The 20,605-nt window shown below is 36.0% G+C and overlaps 1 protein-coding gene across 1 annotated transcript; it reads left to right on the forward strand.

Annotated features, from left to right (window-relative positions):
• The first annotated feature begins 1,059 nt into the window (after positions 1-1,059).
• Positions 1,060-19,144, forward strand: LOC128219198 (glutamate receptor 3-like). The gene is made up of 17 exons (XM_052927010.1): positions 1,060-1,121; positions 6,147-6,266; positions 6,962-7,104; positions 8,892-9,004; positions 9,873-9,973; positions 10,980-11,170; positions 11,814-11,993; positions 12,220-12,327; positions 13,165-13,359; positions 14,440-14,543; positions 14,996-15,092; positions 15,597-15,774; positions 16,063-16,221; positions 16,992-17,212; positions 17,429-17,564; positions 18,023-18,155; positions 18,714-19,144. The coding sequence occupies exons 2-17, from the start codon at positions 6,179-6,181 to the stop codon at positions 19,030-19,032; spliced, it is 2,466 nt and encodes an 821-aa protein (XP_052782970.1). The 5' UTR covers positions 1,060-1,121; positions 6,147-6,178; the 3' UTR covers positions 19,033-19,144.
• The last annotated feature ends 1,461 nt before the right edge of the window (positions 19,145-20,605 follow it).

Genomic DNA, 20,605 nt, shown 5'->3' on the forward strand with positions numbered 1-20,605 from the left:
ACTGATGGGCGATTTACATGTAGGGTACTAGGGGAATTAAACATTACTTTTGTATTGGTCGAGTTATTTATTGTTGGTTCCTCTTCAGTCATGTTTGAAGCACAATTGTATTGACGCAGAAATTTCGAGTGAGTAGAAGAAACATCCATTTCAATTAAATCCATTGATTAATCGACGCGGTAGGAATGTTCTTTGATATGCACTTTCAAGTTCTTAGGAAATATGATATCTTTAATTGTGAGCCAGGAGACTTTGAAATTAGAGCATTTTGTTGACGAAGACATAATAATTGGTAACCATGAGGATTTTACTAATTAACCATTAATTCATAGTATTGCCGTTATAAATATTGAATGTATGGACCATAAACGCAAGTGTACTGTTATACGTTAACATATTAATATTATTAAGCAATGTGTATTGCCATTATATACGATACAACTAGCATAACACGTGTTCAGTGAAAAGGGGATTTTACATTTCGAGGATTACAAATGAACCCAGTGGGGCCGTATTCAATAAGCAGCTTATATTGAACTAAGTGTTTTGATTGGCCTGTGTATTTAGCTGACCAATAGGTTAAATGGAATCACTGAAGCACGCCTAAGGATAAGGATAAGATCAATATTGAATACTGGTCATATTTCTGTATGCATAACAGTGTAAAAGACTGACTGTGGATAAGAATTACCACTTTTGCCATTCAGTTAAGTTTTGATGGAATGTACTGCATTTATAGTGGGGATGATAATACTGTGGACATATGTGAAGTAATTAACACGAGACTAATGCTGCTAATACTTGAACAAGGCGTAATTGTAACTGCAATAATCACTTCAATCTATGTATACAAATGCTTATTACTAGTATTTTAAATATGGTGATAATAAGCCTGCAAAATATCAAAATACTTACCAGAATAATACAAGAATTACTTAATTACATGAAAATATATGCGACTTCTATATGTAAGAACATTTAACTACATAATATTAAATGTGAAATGGGACAAAGAAGGAATTACAGTATATATTGCTTGTATTTTATGCTGGGATTTTATGCTAGCTGGCATCAAGTCAACACTGTTTTAGCTTGTACAGATACAGCATGTATTACTATTGGTGAGTATAGCAGGATATATTATAATTATAAAGTTTGTAATATTTTATGAACCGTTCAACTGAAACCAGTGCATTTCTTGCGCATATCTAAAAGAGAATAGAGAGTGTTTGAAACCTTACTAATACATGAACTGTTTGGACTACTTTTTGAGAAGTACGTCACCCAGGTACGTGTACAATGTACATGCTTTATAGCGTACACGTGTATAATGTGTGAATTACGTCATACAAGTTTGAGTATACACTGGTTTGATGTGGAATCCACCTGTATTGCGACATATAGTATTCAAGAGGTCTAGATATTGATTTGAAAGTGAGGTAGAAATAAAAAAAACTATGGACTTCTCAGAAATTTTAAAATCGATATGGAAATTTCCAGACATCAAAAGCAATGTTTTAATACATGTATTTACAAATTACAAATGAACCAATTTTGAAAAACGAGATATACAATAGAACAATAACTTTATTAGCTTTAGCTTTGTAATGTATTGATGTGTGTGGGATGTAGTGTATTGATGTGTGTGGGATGTAGTGTATTGATGTGTGTGGGATGAAGTGTATTGATGTGTGTGGGATGTAGTGTATTGATGTGTGTGGGATGTAGTGTATTGATGTGTGTGGGATGTAGTGTATTGGTGTGTGTGGGATGTAGTGTAGTGATATGTGTGGGATGTAGTGTATTGGTGTGTGGGATGTAGTGTATTGATGTGTAGAATGTAGTGTATTGATGTGTGGGATGTAGTGTATTAGTGTGTGTGGGATGTAGTGTATTGATGTGTGTGGGATGTAGTTTATTTATGTGTGGGATGTAGTGTATTGGTGTGGGTGGGATGTTGTGTATTGATGTGTATCGGATGTAGTGTACTGGTGTGTTTGAGTTGTAGTGTATTGATGTGTGTGGGATATAGTTTATTGATGTGTGGGATGTAGTGTATTGGTGTGTGTGGGATGTAGTGTATTGACGTGTATTGGATGTAGTGTACTGGTGTGTGTGTGGGATGTAGTGTATTGGTGTGTGGGGGATGTAGTGTATTGGTGTGTGTGGGATGTAGTGTATTGGTGTGTGTGGAATGTAGTGTATTGATGTTTGTAGGATGTAGTGTAATGATGTGTGGGATGTAGTGTATTGATGTGTGTGGGATGTAGTGTATTGATGTATGTGGGGTGTAGTGTATTGGTTGTTTGGGATGTAGTGTATTGATGTGTGTAGGATGTTGTGTATTGATGTGTGGGATGTAGTGTATTGATGTGGATGGGATGTAGTGTATTGATGTGTGTGGGGTATAGTGCATTGATGTGTGGGATGTAGTGTATTGGTGTGTGAGATGTAGTGATTGATGTGTGTGGGGTGTAGTGTATTGATGTGTATGGGATGTAGGGTATTGATGTGTGGGATGTAGTGTATTGAAGTGTAGGATGTAGTGTACCGAGGTGTGTGGGGTGTGGTGTATTGATGTGTGTGGGATAAAGTGTATTGATGTGTGTAGGATGTAGTGTATTGATGTGTGTGGGATAAAGTGTATTGATGTGTGTAGGATGTAGTGTTTTGATGTGTGTGATGTAGGGAAATGATTTGTATTGGATGTAATGTATTAATGTGTGTGGGGTGTAGTCTATTGGTGTGTGTGGGATGAAGTGTATTGATGTGTGTAGGATGTAGTGTATTGATGTGTGAGATGTAGTGTATTGATGTGGATGGGATGTAGTGTATTGATGCGTGTATGTGTAGTGTATTGATGTGTTGTATGTAGTGTATTGGTGTGTGGGATGTAGTGTTTGATGTGTGTGGGATGTAGTGTATTGCTGTGTGTGGGATGTAGTGTATTGATGTGTGGGATGCAGTGTATTGATGTGTGGGATGTAGTGTATTGATGTGTGTGGGATGTAGTTTACAGGGGTGTGTGGGTGTTGTGTATTGATGTGTGTGGGATGTAGTGTATTGATGCGTGTGGACTGTAGTGTATTGATGTGTGTGGGATGTAGTGTATTGATGTGTGGGATGCAGTGTATTGATGTGTGGGATGTAGTGTATTGATGTGTGTGGGATGTAGTTTACAGGGGTGTGTGGGTGTTGTGTATTGATGTGTGTGGGATGTAGTGTATTGATGCGTGTGGAATGTAGTGTATTGATGTGTGGGATGTAGTGTATTGATGTGTTAGGGATGTAGTTTACAGAGGTGTGTGGGTGTGATGTATTGATGTGTGTGGGATGTAGTGTATTGATGTGTGTGGGATAAAGTGTTTTGATGTGTGTAGGATGTAGTGTATTGATGTGTGGGATGTAGTGTATTGATGTGTGGGATGTTATGTATTGATGTGTGGGATGTAATGTATTGATGTGTGTGGGATGTAGTGTATTGATGTGTGGGATGTAATGTATTGATGTGTGGGATGTAGTGTATTGGTGTGTGTGGAATGTAGTGTATAGATATGTGTGGGATGTAGTGTATTGGTGTGTGTGGGATGTAGTTTATAACTGTGTGTGGGATGTAGTGTATTGATGTGCGTGGGATGTAGTGTATTGATGTGTGTGGGATGTAGTGTATTGATGTGTTTGAGATGTAGTGTATTGATGTTTGTGGGGTTTAATGTATTGATGTGTGTTGGATTTAATGTATTAATGTGTATGGAATGTAGTGTATTGATGTGTGTGGGGTTTAATGTATTAATGTGTATGGAATATAGTGTATTGATGTGTGTGGGATGTTGTGTACAGATGTGTGTTGGATGTAGTGAACTGGTTTGTATGGGAGGTTGTGTATAGATGTTTGCCGCATGTAGTGTATTGATGTGTGTAGGATGTAGCGTATTGATGTGTGGGATGTACTGTATTGATGTGGGTGGAATGTAGTGTATTGATGTGTGTGGGATGTTGTGTACATATTTGTGTTGGATGTAGTGAAATGATTTGTATTGGATGTAGTGTATAGATGTTTGCCGGATGTAGTGTATAGATGTGTGCGGGATGTAGTGTATTGATGTATGTGGGATGTAGTGTATTCATGTGTGTTGGATGTAGTGTAGAGATGTGTGTGGGATGTAGTGTATTGATGTGTGTGGGATGTAGTGTATTGATGTGTGTGGGATGTAGTGTATTGATGTGTGTGGGATGTAGTGTATTGATGTGTGGGATGTACTGTATAGATGTGGATGTGATGTAGTGTATCGATGTGTGTGGGATGTAGTGTATGGATGTGTGTGGGATGTAGTGTATCAATGTGTGTGGGATGAAGTGTATTGATGTGTGTGGGATGTAGTGTATTGATGTGTGTGGGATGTAATGTATTGATGTGAGTGGGATGTAGTGTATTGATGAGTGTGGGATGTAGTGTTTTGATGTGTGTGGGATGTAGTGTATAGATATGTGCGGGATGTAGTGTATTGATGTGTGTGGGATATACTGTATTAATGTGTGTGGGATGTAGTGTATTGATGTATGTGGGATGTAGTGTATTGATGTGTGTGGGATGTAGTGTATGGATGTGTGTGAGGAAGTGTATTGATGCTGTGGGATGTAGTGTATTGATGTGTGTGGGATGTTATGTATTGATGTGAGTGGGATGTAGTGTATTGATGTGTGTGGGATGTAGTGTTTTGATGTGTGTGGGATGTAGTGTATAGATATGTGCGGGATGTAGTGTATTGATGTGTGTGGGATGGAGTTTATTAATGTCAGTTGTGTTGGATGTAATGTATTGATGTCAGTTGTGTGGCATTCCGTGAATTTATGCCAATTGCGTGGCATGCAGTGTTTTGATGTCGGTTGTGTGGAATGAAGTTAATTGATGTAAGTTGTGTGGAATGAAGTGTATTGATGTCAATTGTGTGGAATGAAGTGTATTGATGTCAGTTGTGTGGAATGAAGATAAATTATGTTTGTTGTGTGGAATAAAGTAATTTGATGTAGGTTGTGTTGAATGAAGTGTATAGATGTCAGTTGTGTGGCATTCCGTGTATTGATGTCAATTGCGTGGCATTGATTTTTTGATGTTGGTTGTGTGGAATGAAGTTAATTGATGTAAGTTGTGTGGAATGAGGTGTATTGATGTCAGTTATGTGGAATGAAGTGTATTGATGTTGGTTTTGTGGAATGAAGTGTATTGATGTCAGTTGTGCGGAATGAAGTGTATTGATGTCAGTTGTGTGGCATTCCGTGTATTGATGTCAATTGCGTGGCATGGATTTTTTTATGCTGGTTGTGTGGAATGAAGTTAATTGATGTAAGTTGTGTGGAATGAGGTGTATTGATGTCAGTTATGTGGAATGAAGTGTATTGATGTTGGTTTTGTGGAATGAAGTGTATTGATGTCAGTTGTGCGGAATGAAGTGTATTGATGTCAGTTGTGTGGCATTCCGTGTATTGATGTCAATTGCGTGGCATGGATTTTTTGATGTTGGTTGTGTGGAATGAAGTTAATTGATGTAAGTTGTGTGGAATGAGGTGTATTGATGTCAGTTATGTGGAATGAAGTGTATTGATGTTGGTTTTGTGGAATGAAGTGTATTGATGTCAGTTGTGTGGAATGAAGTGTATTGATGTCAGTTGTGTGGAATGAAGTGTATTGATATCAGTCGTGTAGGTTGGCGTGTATTTGGTCAGCTCCGTGGGTTAAGTGTATTGATATCAGTCGTGTAGGTTGGCTTATATTGCGGTCAGCTCTGTGGGTTAAGTGTATTGATATCAGTCGTGTAGGGTGGCGTGTATTGAGGTCAGCTCCGTGGGTTAAGTGCATTGATATCAGTCGTGTATGGTGGCTTTTATTGAGGTCAGCTCTGTGGGTTAAGTGTATTAATATCAGTCGTGTAGGGTGGCGTGTATTGATATCCGATCTTTTGTGTGGCGTGTATTGATATCAGCCGTGTGGGATGGCGTGTCAGCTGTGTTGGATGTCGTTGTTTTTGCCTAGTTTTTATGTTAATTGCGTTTATCATTTGACTTTTATCTGTTTGTTACTACACAAGATCATAGTGTGTAGCACATAGTTTCTATTGTGTCATAATTTAGCGCTATTTTCGTTTCAGGTGCTATAGCAAGTGGAAATAAAACAACGTTTATGGAAACTATTTCTCTCTACCGCTACAACGTTACTTTGTGGTGGCATTTTATTGATTCAAAAGAGCTTTATCAAATGCACAAAGCAAGTAAGTTATGTTACATTTTTTTTTATTTGTGTTCCAGTATTTGCTAGCACTACCCTAATGTTTAATGTTCAGCGATTATCCTTCACGATTAAAGCACACGTTTCACCGTATCAAATCGTTACGAGGGGAAGTGAGGGAGTAAGGTTGGTGGAATAACGCCTGTTAGAAAAACATCTTTGGCCTTTGTGCGAACACATTTGCCTCTTTCTTTATTTCGCCAACCGTGTTTGTAACAAAGCTCTCATGTTTTTATTGATGCATTGTACCTCATTATTAAAGCTGCACTCGCACAAATTGAAAGTTTTGACAACTGTTTTATTTTTTGTCTTGGAACGAGCCAGTTTATGCTAAAATAGTGAAAATACATATAAACCAGTTATATAAGACTGCTGACAAAAAATAAAATCGCAGATTTTCAATTTTAAGTTCAAAAATTGATGATTTATACATTTTTCTTAAACCGTTAATAACGGTTTTAGACATAAAACATTAAATTGGGAACGGAAATATAAAAAACTGCGATCTGATCTTTTTTCAGCAGTCTTTTATCACTGGTTTGCAGATATTTTCGAAACAAATGCTCATTCCAAGACAAAAAAACGGTAAATATGTGAGAGTGCAGCTTTAACAACTGTGTTTTTCATTTATCTAACCTATCTGTTGTGTGGTATTTTTTTTCTGCCGATTCCTTTCAGTTCAAGCGCTAAATGATGATCCAGTCGTTGATATGATCATGTTATTTGACTACGATCTCGTGCTCCTAAGATTTCCTGACCTGTTGGATACGAAGAACAAGACCATCATCAGATGGGGAGAGCGGAATACACCTGCAATAGAGGTATGTGCGCTGGACCTGCATACACCATAACACGGACCTGGTTTATAGGTCCGTTACCATAACTAGGGATGGCAACGAGTACCCGAGTACTCGATCAATCATCCAAGTACCCGAGTACCGAATCACAATTCGAGTACTCGAAAAAAAAATTTTTTTTTTATAAAGTTCACCAAATAATCTGGCGTGTTTCCAAGAAGACAATTTACTGTCCCTCTTATTCCCGTAATCGGATTCATTACGACTTGGGACCTAGACTTGACTTATGTGTCTCCGACACCGCTTACCATTTTTCTCCAGTAGTTTCTAGAATCGGAACACCTCGGCCTTTATCCAACATCTATCTCGAAGCTTGCCGGAGATGGCCGGGTTGTTACGATTGTAGTTTCTATTGTACTTTTAGACAAGTAAAAGTTTATTTTCAGATACAAAATAATGTGTTTTACTTTTTGTAAGTGGTGGTATATATAGGGGATTGGATATGAGTAGGCTTATCTTTGCGGTTGTATCACTTCAAGTTGGTTGCTTAAAGTCTGTATGTTAACCGATAAACCGACTAACGTAACATTTCATAATTTCACAGCTTCATAAAGTATTTTTATTGAAGAAAGTCCATTTAAAATCTACCGAAATACGATTTTTTTGTGCGTAATATTGCGGAAGCAGATATGCGCATGCGCTATTGTGTGACACGGAATCAATCGGAACACCTCGGCCATTTTGCAACAGAAGCTTGCCAACGATGGCCGCGTTGTTACGATTGACACGGAATCGGAAAACATAGTGTGTAAAACCGGGTATTGCTTAAAACATGAACTATTTTAGACAGAAATGTAACGGGTATCTTGTTTTATTTTACTTAATTGAAGAATTTCATTGAAGCCTATAAGATTGGTATATCAATTGTTTAATCATTTTTTCCCTGCTGGTAACTATTTTACAACACAATTATGATTTGTATTGTTAATAGTTTTTAATAGTTTTGACGTAAGTTAATATAGGTCCTCTATGTTAAGCTATATTAACGTATCAGATTATCAGCAACATTTCACATATGTGGTTATCTGTCAACACACTGACTTTAAAAGGTATTTTAAAGACTTTGTATTAATTGTAAATAATCAAACACATATGAATGCACATTGGGAATATATGTTGCCCTTTCCTGGTTTATCAATGATATATAAATAACAAATACCCGTTAATAGAATTCCTATTTACAATACGAGGGTTGATCCAGATTTACTTGGACTGTGTTACTAAATCAAATATTAGTGTACGTAGAACAAACTTCACATAAAATACTTAAAAATCTGATATAATTCTGCTTTTTTTCTCGTATTTGTTATTAGTATTGTTATTTGTATACTATATTCTCTTTTTGTTATGTCCTTTAAGTCAACATTATTATTATTAATACTTGCGGGATTCAAATATCATAGGTACATGCATGTTTCCCTGAAATTTTCAAATACAACTAGAAGTCGATTTCATAACATCCAGCAGTAACATTAGACGTTGTTCTGTTATACTGATTTTGCACGTACTAGTAACATGATCAGTGATACGTACACAATATATAGCGCCATTAAAGTTTGTTTGTAACCGGAAGTGCAAACTCTCGTTAATTCTCGGACTGGGAGGTCACTAGTCTGGTTCCCTGCTTACTAATATTCCATAGTGCGAGGGGAAGGAACTCAAGACTAGGAGGTCACATGACGTGACTTACATGCCCTATTGTTTATTTTGAAAAAAAAGAGAACGATTTAAACATCTGTATATTATTTCAGATCATTAACACCAACATAACTGATGAGTACCAATGTGGTGAAGAACATATCGTTTCCTCAGTTGATGACGAACCATATTGCAAAATGGACTTGAATGTTACCTTCGATGGCATGTGAGTAGTCTATAGATGCATGTTAAAATAATTCTTTGCACCCACCACAAGAGTTAAATTCGGAACTCCTCACCCATTTTCCATCGAAGACAACCTCGGATATATGCCGGTACATCAATAAAGTAGTTCGTAAATTTGTGATTAATAGTATTAATTAATTGTTTAATGTGTTTTAACACGTATGTTGTATATCTTAGTTTAAAATGATTGCCAGTGGAGTGTATCGCTGCATAGATAATTAAGATTACCAAGAGTAAAGTCATGAAGTTTAACTTAAATTGAAATTACTAAGCGATCGACTTGCAGCGAGGTTAAATGTAGAAAAATCTGAAAATGTAAACCGTACTTAAACATCCTAGGTTGTTTTCTATGGAAAATGGCCTTGTAGTTCCGAATGCCCGAGTTATTGACTTTATGCACGTGCGCTTCAGCGCGAGTGCGTACTTACAGTGGAAAAGGTAGAAGTTGGCGTATGTTACCACGATGTCAAGGACGACGTCAAGAAACTAGCGTGCGTTATTAGTGAATATAGTTTACATTGATCCGCCTATTTGTTTCCGTTCATATATGGGGAGTAAATGTAAATACAAAAATAACGTGGACACATCTGCTTCTTTACAAGCCTAAAATAGATCCTACATTTTGATAGCATCGGTGTTTTTGATGTCATAAAGAATATACATCATAGCATGTCATATTTAAAACTTGACTTGAAGTTACACAAGTTCTCTTGTTTTGCTTAAAATATGGGCCTCACAATTTTATTGAGGTTTCGATCTCGTTCAAAATAAATATTGTTTCTGTTGCCTTGTTCCCTAAAGCGTATATAATTATTTTATATAAAATATAAACTTTCTTGGTCTCGCAGGATTCGAGATATAAGGACAATTACAACTCCAAGGGCCATGTTGTCCCTTGTACAAACGGTTGGGTGGACGTCTTTGGTCCTCTTGCACGAAAATAGCACAGGTAATAAGGTGATCATGTTATCGACAGTCAATATAAGACAGATCAAGAATTTCAGTTGATTATTTAGCGAATGTCACAATTAAAATTGAAAGTTTTACTTGCGAGAACATAAACACTGCCAACAATGACCAAGAAAGCTTTAATTTCCAATGGTAAGTCTAGGAATCTAATCTAAGGTCATAAATATTTAAATCGATAATTAAGTGTTTGCGAAAAGCACGTGTTAAATAATACAGACAGACTACGTACTGACTTATCTAATGAGTGTCGCGTTCTATTTTGGCAACAATTTGAGCCCTTAGCCAATGTAGATTCGGGGATTATTAGTTCTTTTTCTCGGGCAGGTGACAGTTAATGTCTTCGTATTCGATATTTCTTCAAATGAAAGTCGGCAAACACCTAGTTGTGCACTAAATGAAATGCGTGTTTATCACATGAGTATTTGTTGTGGAATAATCGTTGAATGCGCTCAAAATTTGAATGTTTTGAAAAATACATAGTAATTTGGCAATTAAATTAATATATTATTATGTGAAATTTATAATTTTGTTCTTATCTCAAACTGAAATTGGATGTGAAATGCCCTATTTCGCAATTGTTGGAGGTCAAAAAAGGTTGCTTCGCCTTGTAATATTCTGTTTATTCTTACTTTTAAACATTCTGTTTTCTGCACGTGAAGCCCCTTTAAAGAAAGTAAATAAAATGGGCCACAAGCTATCTAAAATTCACATGTTTGGCGGTTGAATACCATTAGAAGGTTAAAGCTGCACGAAAAACCAACAACATTTTTCTTAAGGCATTAGTAACGCTTTTAGCCACAAAACTGCAATTTAGAACGTTATATTCAAAACTGCGATCTCATATTATGTCACCAGTTTTATATCACTGGTTTCCAGATATTTATGCAAAGAGTGGTTCATTCAGAGACGAAAAATAAATAAATGTCAAAACGGTGAGAGTGCATTTTTAAATTCAATGCAAAGAGTATGTTCATCTCTCTTTTCAGAGATAGAAGCGTCAGAGATGCTGGACCTACTTTCAGCCGAAAAAATCCTATCTGCAAAATATAATATTGACCTTGGAGGTGATATCCATGACGTTATAAACAAAACATATGAACAATCTGTTCTTCTATCGAGGGACATGAATGTTCTAGTTATGTGTTCTTTTGCTTGCACCAGGAAAATACTACAAGAGGTAAAACATTTTTGAAAATGTACATATATTTTTTGGTTATATCGAATGTTCGTTATCTCTAAGTATTTACCAACGACTTGGACATAGCGAGTTTTACTGTATAATGCATAAATCAACAACATTTTATCATGCCTAGTTTATAACGGGGTGGTATTCAATATGCAACTTAAGTTATTCTTAGGGCCATACATCATTGACTTCATTCACACTATTGCCAGTATTGGTCAGTTGTTGATAACACGCAATCCGATTAGTTACATCGTTCTTAGATTCAATTAAGACCAATATTGAATACCAACCCTGTCGAATAGTATACTCTAAATAGCAAAGGGAAACACATGCTGTTCACAAAACCTGTCTAACCCACAAGCCAAGTCTGGTAGAAATTTAGTTGGTCTCGTAAAATAATGCCATTTTTCTATAGATAAAGAACAAGGTATGACAAATTGCTTAGTCTGGTAAAAATGTAAGACGCAACTTGCATGCTGGGATTATTTCAATGAACTTAAAAATCACTTTTTGTACATTAATATTTTACCCTGATCTTACTAAAGATTCAATATGATAAAGAAAGGAGGCTACATTTAAGTATAACTAACCTTATACGAGCTAGCAGTTTTCAGTACCATTTTTCTTTTTATAGGCAAACCAATTTGACAGCAAAAATAGTTCAAAGAAAACACTTTTGAAGAAATTTTCAAAATGGCTGATTGTCATTTACGGTCACACTAAAGGCGAATCACGTGCGCTTGAGGCATGCGCAGACGATCTAGATAACGTCGCCATTCTTGCTATCCCAGCGTTCAGTGGTGTCGGAAAAGAGGTTCGGCTATTAATTTTATTTAGATGCCTATCGATGATTTTCTTTTCAAAATTATACATTTTTTCATGAGATTCACTTGTGTTTGTTAAGTAATATGGAATTTGAAATGCGATTTAAGGCATTAAAGATATGCACTTAAACCGACACGCGCGTTTTCGTCTTTTTCTGCATTGTATGTGTATTTTGTGTACGTACATTTTTACATACTTTAAAATTGTTATTGTAGGTTTTTCTGAGTGAGTTGGACGATCTCTTGTTAACAGTATATCGCCAAGAAGCTTTGGGACAACTTAAAGATGATGTGGAAAGCATCGTTGCAAAACAGCTGGCAAAGGTCTTGTTTGATCACCATTAATTATAGTTGGCGTATTTAAATTGGTTTGCCATGATTTTAACGCCTACGGCCGATTGTTCAGAATATTGATTTAGTTAGCAACGTTGTTACGTCATCGTTGTTAATTTTAAAAGGTAGAATATTTTATGTAGTGCTCATATATTTCCATAAAGCCTGTACAGCAGTAACAGTTATTTCAAATCTTGTTAGATATACAACAGATCAAAAATGTATCCAATAAACTTACAGATTCTTAAAGATTTTACAGTTAACAACGATGACGTTAACAATGTTGTTAACTTTAACTTAGTTCCGAACAATCGGCCAATTGTCAGTTCAACAAGGTTGAACAAAACAAATCACAATATTCTAAACTTTGCTATACAATTTTTATATGATAATACTGTTACATGTGCTTTTTCAAATAGAACTCCTCTTTCTATCGCAAAATACCTCCGATGTACATATATATGGACGGTTTGTAATTTCAAAATTCTTTACATTTACCTACGCTGCAAGTAGACCGCGTAGTTATTTCAATTTTCCAGTTAAATATAAGGACTTGACACTCATAAATATTAAGTATTTATGCAGTAATAACCTTTCACTGGGAATCAATTTGAATTAAGTTATAAACATGACACGTTAAAACAATACAAATAATTAATGTTATTTTTATTATTTTCACGAACTACTTCTACTGATCTACCAGCATACATCCGCGGCTGTTTTCGATGGAAAATGGCCGAAGAAGTCCGATTGGTGCCTATTGTACTATAATATGAACAACTCCTCAATCGAAACACAAAATTCAAGTACATTTCTTAAACATAACAGAAAGCTGCGCCATGGGAGCCAAGCAACCGATGCCTGGGTTACAATATCGATACACTGCTATGGGCAGCAGAGGGGAGACAATTTAGGCCTGTTGGACACTTTGACTACATGGGAACAGTAGAGCTTCATTCCAAAGTTTTCCCGAACGTTGACCATGGCTTTAATGGGAGAGAGTTCCTAGTCTCAACAATTGAGGTTTGCCTTCTGTTTTATTTCTTCTTCAAAGTGACACTCCCATACAAATTCAATACATACACATGTATAAAAAACATAGATTTTGACTGATAAACCTTCAACATCTTACTTTATAATGCATTTTTATATGGAAAATATTAATTACTAATAACAAGATTGTACCCGTGTATTTAATAACTGAAAATGCAAATATACAAGTATAAATGATTGGTGAATGCTAAAAGATTTACTGTGATCTACTATGTCTCATAAGGTAGAAATATCGTGTTTTATGCACATTTCTTTCAAATTAAACACGGCATTCTTCATAAGAACCATTGCTTTTGGCATTTATTCATCCTTTTTGGTATATTAAGACAATTGCATCAATTGTGGTAAATCTTATTTGGGAGTAATAGTGCGTTTTTAAATGCGTTTTGTGTAGATATTTCAAATGGGGCTTCTAATGCAATATACAGTAGTTGTGTGAAGTCCATCTCGACGAGTGCGATGTTACTTTCACAGATCAAGCGACTGACATAGAATTAAGGGGTGGATCCATGGTTTTAAGTTAGAGGGCGCAACTTAGCGGCGTAATCTTTTGACTTGCGCTCCTAAAACCCGAAAATTATATGGTTTAAAGTGTTTGCAGGGTGGTATGGACAACATTTCACAATTTCTAGTCAAAATGGTGCATTATGATTGTATGTTACTACTTCTTCTTCCAAAGCTGAAATAAAAGTAAACATGGACAAGCATGCGGTGGTATTTCTTTGTTTGATACCATTAATTATATTTTATCTTTAATGATAATAATAAAAAACATCTTTTTACAAACCTAAACATTTAAATTTCGACAACAACATTTATAGTTAAGAAGTATTGCGCATGCGCGCTCTCTACGGATACGGAATCAGAAAACATCCGAGTTAGTGGACGACAATTTAAATAAAAAAACCTTGAACTTTTTGTTAATGATAATCTTTCTCATAACAAATAACGCTCGACGTGGAAACTTTAAACTTCTGAAATTGAAATCAAGTAATATTTTAGAAGGAATGTTCGGGTTAAAATAATATCATTATTTAATTTATATTTCAGTATCCTCCGTTTGTTATAAAGAGACAGGATATAAACGGTACGGTTATATATGAAGGATTCTGTATTGACCTTTTGATAGAGCTGTCCCGAACATTAAATTTTACGTGAGTATAATAAATAAGAAAATGACCATAAAAACTAATTTAGTATTGCTGTTTTTACTCTTCCAGCAGCTGATACAAAATACATAAAGCATGCTACATGTTGAACTTCACCTTTATTTGAATGTTTTATATACTTTTACATGTGTTGTATATTGCTTTTGAATAAGCTTTCTTCTTCTATACTTTTACCTGGGACTAATAACAATCCTACTCCCAGCTTTTACTCTATATTTACACAGAAAAGTATGAATAGGTTGTTTATATAATTTTTTAAACTCGTTTCCTAATTGAATGTGTTTTTCTTGTAGCCTGATTGTGCTTATTATACTGTCAGAGACTTTGTCTTACGTTTAAATTAAGCCGAGACTTCTAGTTTCAAACTTTGGATGTGTCGCTCCAAAAGATTACTCTTCCATATTGTATATATTGACCTGTATTGTGTTATCTTGCAGCTACGTTCTAACGGAGCCTCCTGACCAAGCTTTTGGTGGATTTATTGACAAAGAGAAAGGATTATTTGCCGGTCTTGTCGGTCAACTCCAGCGTGAGGTGAAAGCATCAAAATTTTAATGATATTGAGAAAAAACGATCTTATTGGTTTTAAAAATAATATATGGTTATATGGCCTTCGTTGAAACGTTATCAGAATGTTTTTCCTTACAAAAACATTGGATTGGTAAGGAAATTGAGGCTTATCAGTTATAAATCCCATCGTGGTTCAATTAAGGATTGGATGGTATTTTTGTGTGCGTTTCTTTCTCCAGAAAACAAATTTAATAAAATAAAAACTCTCTACCAAATATTGGAGCGAAATGGGGCCCAGCTTAGTCGTTTGTACTATCCACTATTTTTTAAGCAAAAGGCAGATGTCTAACATCACTGTAACATGAGTATTAGCATTAGTAATACACCTTGCATGAAATATTGTGCTATTTTCGCAGTTAATAGTATCGTGATCCAATCGATGTAGGGGTAATTATAATGATTGAATACAGTTTTCTGCGAAGAGAGAACACCTGCAATAATACTTAAATGCTAGTTATTCTTGCCCAGGAGGTGGACATGACAACAGCACCCCTGTCGGAGCAGGCAGACAGGGCCAAAGTTATAGATTATTCCTACCCTTTCTACTACGAGTTCTCCACCATCGTTATCAAGAAACCGGATGTTGACGTAGGCAAATGGCGGACACTGGTTGATCCCTTCAAATGGCAGGTTCTCGTGTCTATAAGTGAGCATGTTATATATTTTATTTAACGAAAATTGCGGATCAGAATTTTTTTTCGGCGTTGTAAAAGTTTTAAAAATCTTAATTTATCATACTTAATTTGACTCATATGATTTAAATGGCAAGGTCTAATTAATAAGATTGCACATATCAAGGGATATTTGAATGTCATATCCAAAATTATCTTCCCACAATAACGTTGGTGTGTTGACGTATTCTTAAGTTTTCGTTCACTTGTGAGCTATTATTAGAAGTAGAAATACATGCAAAATATGTTTTTAATAATAACAGTCGTGGCGTTGATTGCTGTGACCACCATCACATTCCTTCTTGAGAAGCACAACCCTTTTTACCTGGAGCCTGGCAATGCCCTGGAGAGGATGCAAAGCGGGGGCCTGCATACCTGGCACGATGCCTTCTGGTATATGTACGGGGCCTTGCTCTGTCAGGGTATGTTAGACTTTACTGTAACTTCAACGCTTAAAGGGGCATTTAGAGTTGATTCAACAGTTGTCCCTGTTGTGTTGTCATACAACTTGAGACATGCATACCCGGCACGATGCCTTCTGGTACATGACCAGGGCGTTGCTCTGTGAGAGTCGCTTTTTACTGTAAAGTCAAATCATAAAGGAGCGTGTAATTAGAGTTATACCACCAGTAAGGTAATATAAAGGGCCCCGCTCGCATGGAACGTTGCCTTCTAAGAAACCCTCTATTGAACTTTAACCTGAAGGGACAGTTGTAAGAAAGCACAACATCTGGTTAAATACCATCAAACGGGGTCTGCACACTAGTGTGGTACCTTGGAGCGCTCCTAGTTGTATTGTAACGTAAAATGACAGTGGTCGAGTTGTAAACTCATTAGTTATTATAAGGTCTTCGATCGGTAACCACTTGGAATTTTATGGTAATGATAGTCATAAAACAAAAGGGTTTGTTATTACCGTTATTACATTGAAACTGTGTGCGATATGTTTGCTGTGCGTCTTTTTGGCACTGGAATCATGTGTCCTTAAACAAGATTTTGGGGGTTTGCTGCTACGCTTGTTCTTGGAGATTCTATCATTTGCGTCTTTGTGTAATGATAATTTGTTTATGTACATGGAATAAGCAGAACTTATGAAAATGTTTTCCATGGTTTATTGAATAATTTATTGATCAATTACTTTTGTTTTACATGGTTTATTGAATAATTTATTGATCAACTGCTTCACCCTTAGGTGGAGTTCACTTGCCAGCTTCTATCACAGGCCGGACAATGGTCAGCTCCTGGTGGCTGTTCTGTATTGTTGTCGTGGGAACCTACTCGGGAAATCTCATTGCTTTTTTCACTGTCACCAAGGAAACAGCCCCATTTAACACGCTAGAGGAACTGGTGGATTTGAAAGGAACTTACAAATGGGGCACTTTAGGGATGTCTGTTTGGGATCTCAACTTTATGGTAACAGCCAATCTTTTCTTTAGCTTACTAGTTATTACCTTTGATATATACGGATTCATCGTATTTGTTTCTTGAGACAATGTGGTATGAACAACATGACTTGTACAAGTCCATGAATCGCGAAACTTTCGGATTTCATGGTTCGCGCATACCCATAAATGATAAAGAATTTCTAAATCGTTCTTCTTTAACTAACATTGTGTTTATTTTTTTCAGTCGTCTAAGACTGAACCATATATTTCGATAGACAAAGGGATGCGAGAATTTAGCAATTCCGACTCAACAATCTTGCATTTAGATCCTACATTCCATATGCGTCGAGTGCTACAAGACGATAATTATGCTTTTATCAGTGAGTAGTTTGATTGTATATATCCAATACCAGCCAGTTGTTTGCCGGAATCAAGCAAAATTCTAATCCAGCAAATAATATTAATCTCTGAGGTAGTCATGCATATGATTTTCTTTTGGGGATGAATTCAAAGTATAATAACTATCAATAAGTTGCATTGTTCAGATTTAAACAAAATATTTATCTATAGAAGCATTCTTTATCTTACATATAGAGAGTGCATCCTGTGGTGGTATTCAATACTGGTCTTAATTGGACCTAAGAACGATATAGCTAATCGGATTACTTGTAATTCATAACTGTCCAGTAGAGTGAATGAAGTCCATGATGTATTACCATAGGATTTACCTAAGTTGAATATTGAATACCACCCCTGGACCACAACCGGTCACTTTGCATGTAGTTATAATGTATCTATGAACAAACTTGTGTATAAATGAAGCTTGAAATTATTTCAGCGGACACAACCACCATAGAGGTTTACAAGTCCCAAGACTGCAGATATATTTCAATACAAGAGGAATTTATGCCGATGAAGTATGGGCTGGGGTTTCCGAAAAAATCCCCACATACGACATTCTTTTCTAAACAGTAAATGGATGTTTTTATATCTATGTGTAGATAATAAGATTGCAATTAGAGATTTAGTGATTAAGGTCCATCAAGAAATTCTCAGTGCTGGTATACTGAATGCTGGTAAATAAAACGACACACTGCTTTGTCTATAATTAATACAAAACAAAATGATATTTAGATATTTCAAACATTGAAAACATATCAATTATTGTTCCACTGTTTCGATATTTCATACCGCTCATACTACTAAGCTCAATGTCAGCACGCATAGGACTAGAACACAATTTCAACGACGTCAATAGTTCTTATATAAATGTGCGCGCTTTCTGATTCAAACAGCAGTCATTTTATACTCATTTTGGTCATATAATTAGAAAACAAAACATATGTTAGTTTCAGTGTATGATTGCAATACAATTCACCTCGTGAAGTATAGCTTTTGATATTCCTTTGGTGAAATATATTGCAACTTTACACTGAAAAAACACATATTTCTTTAAGTACTTATTACATACAGTGGAACCTTACATTGATACTACCATTGCATATTGAATACATAGTATTTCTTTGCAGATTGCAGAAGATCACTGAAAGTGGACTATTCCAAATTTGGAAGCGAAAGTGGTGGCCAAAAGCAAACTTCTGTGCCAAGAAATACGTCACCGAAGAAAAGGCTGTTACTTTAGCTGACGTACAAAGCTCATTTTATGTTTGTGTGATAGGTATTTTCGTTGGATTGGTTGTGTTTTTCATAGAGCTGTGTGTGTTTCGTTTCAATGTATGCAAAGGAAAGAACAGAGGCCGGTTGGGTAGCAGCGCTGATTTGCATGTCATAGACCGAGGCCACCACAGACAGGATGGTCTGTTTAAAGAAAATAAACGAACATATTAACTATCGCTCTGACAGAAAAAAACAAAAATTGCGTCCGTTTCAAACAAATACCATATCGAATGACATAAATATATCTATAGGAATTACAAATGTATAACCTTACTGGAAGTAAAATGCATATTTAAGGCATTTTGTATGTTATAAACACATTATGACATAATTACAGGTTCGACCATAACAACATCATATTTACAATGTGGCCTTCTATGAAGAAAAACAAACAAACAAAAACAAAATGCATTTGGTAAATCATAAAACATCTGCAAAGCACTTATACATTCCTATACAAGAACTTTTGATGTTTTGAATATAATTATTCTATACAAATCATGTTTAATTAACATAACAATTATTTCAATAAACATCATGTACACGCCGACAGATACTCAATAAAACAATATATACGTATTGCTCCTCAGTATCATTAAGGCATCCAATGTTTAAGCCTGTCATTCAATCAAGCCATGGACAATAACTTGGACGCCTGGGCCGTGATAACAAACAGTCTCAAGTCTGAGTCCGGACTAACACTCACTTATTACAGACTCTATTTGTTTGATGGTGTTTACCAATTGACTCCGTCTGAGTCTGAAATCGTGAGTCTGCAACGTAGCTGTGTCACGTGCTGTTAAGTCTCAATCGTCATGGTGGACAAACAAATCGATCGATATTACCGGTACCGTCGATTTCGGTCACCTCGTCGGCCGCGGGTGTTTGTCTACAGAAACATCCCGTTAGAAGTTCTCGATGTTGAGAGCATCCGAAACTGATACCTATTCTATCCAGGATGAATAATGTTTTAGTTTGCATCTTGGAACCCATCGTAAGTTCGTCAACGATGAGGAACAACTCTCTCCATATTGTGCTGCCATCAGATTTTTTCGCGACCGGGGCTCACCACGTTGTTATTGCACAGGCGCATGGTATACTCGACAATCCCTGCTGAGTCTGGAATTAGACTCGGCTGCTAAGACCGTTTGTAGTCACGGCCCCTTGGGCCGTATCCACTAACTTTCAGACTCGGACTTAGAAAACTGAATTCTTAAATGTTTCAATATCTATAATATAACTTTTTTGACCAAAGACGTATACCTGATTGTACGACAATTTGATTGTAACAGAACATCTTTTTTTTACCATCTTTGTTTCTACAATAGCATTTCTACAACAAAAATTGAAAACTTGCTTTTGAGTTTGACTCTTAAATTCAGAATCAAGATGTTAGAAAATAATAAAATAACATGTGACCTCGTCTTATTTTAGTATCATTTGATAGGGTATTGTTTGCTGATAACAAAATTTGTAAATGAATTATCTTTAACATATGTGCAGCATTCCATTATGACGAAATTTAAGTGTGACCTTGAATTTTGCTATATTTGTCATGAACGCAACACATTACATTTATGTACAGATCACATGTGCCAATGTATTTAAAATCCCTCTGTTCATGCCCAGATTCTTTTAACTATATTTACAAAAATGTAGCTTCCATTATGATTAAAGTGTGACCTTGAACTTCGAGGTAGGGACGTGGGTTTTGTTCGCGACACATCGCCTGTATGTAACAAGC

The sequence above is a fragment of the Mya arenaria genome, chromosome 15 (genome assembly GCF_026914265.1).
Source record: "Mya arenaria isolate MELC-2E11 chromosome 15, ASM2691426v1".
NCBI classification, from domain to species: Eukaryota; Metazoa; Mollusca; class Bivalvia; order Myida; family Myidae; genus Mya; species Mya arenaria.

Bases quoted from the DNA above. Each gene is read 5' to 3' on its own strand.
- LOC128219198 (XM_052927010.1), top strand. From the start codon at position 6,179: ATGGAAACTATTTCTCTCTACCGCTACAACGTTACTTTGTGGTGGCAT. The intron at 7,105-8,891 runs GTATGTGCGCTG...ATATTATTTCAG, and splicing joins GGAATACACCTGCAATAGAG to ATCATTAACACCAACATAAC. The intron at 14,544-14,995 runs GTGAGTATAATA...GTTATCTTGCAG, and splicing joins TCCCGAACATTAAATTTTAC to CTACGTTCTAACGGAGCCTC.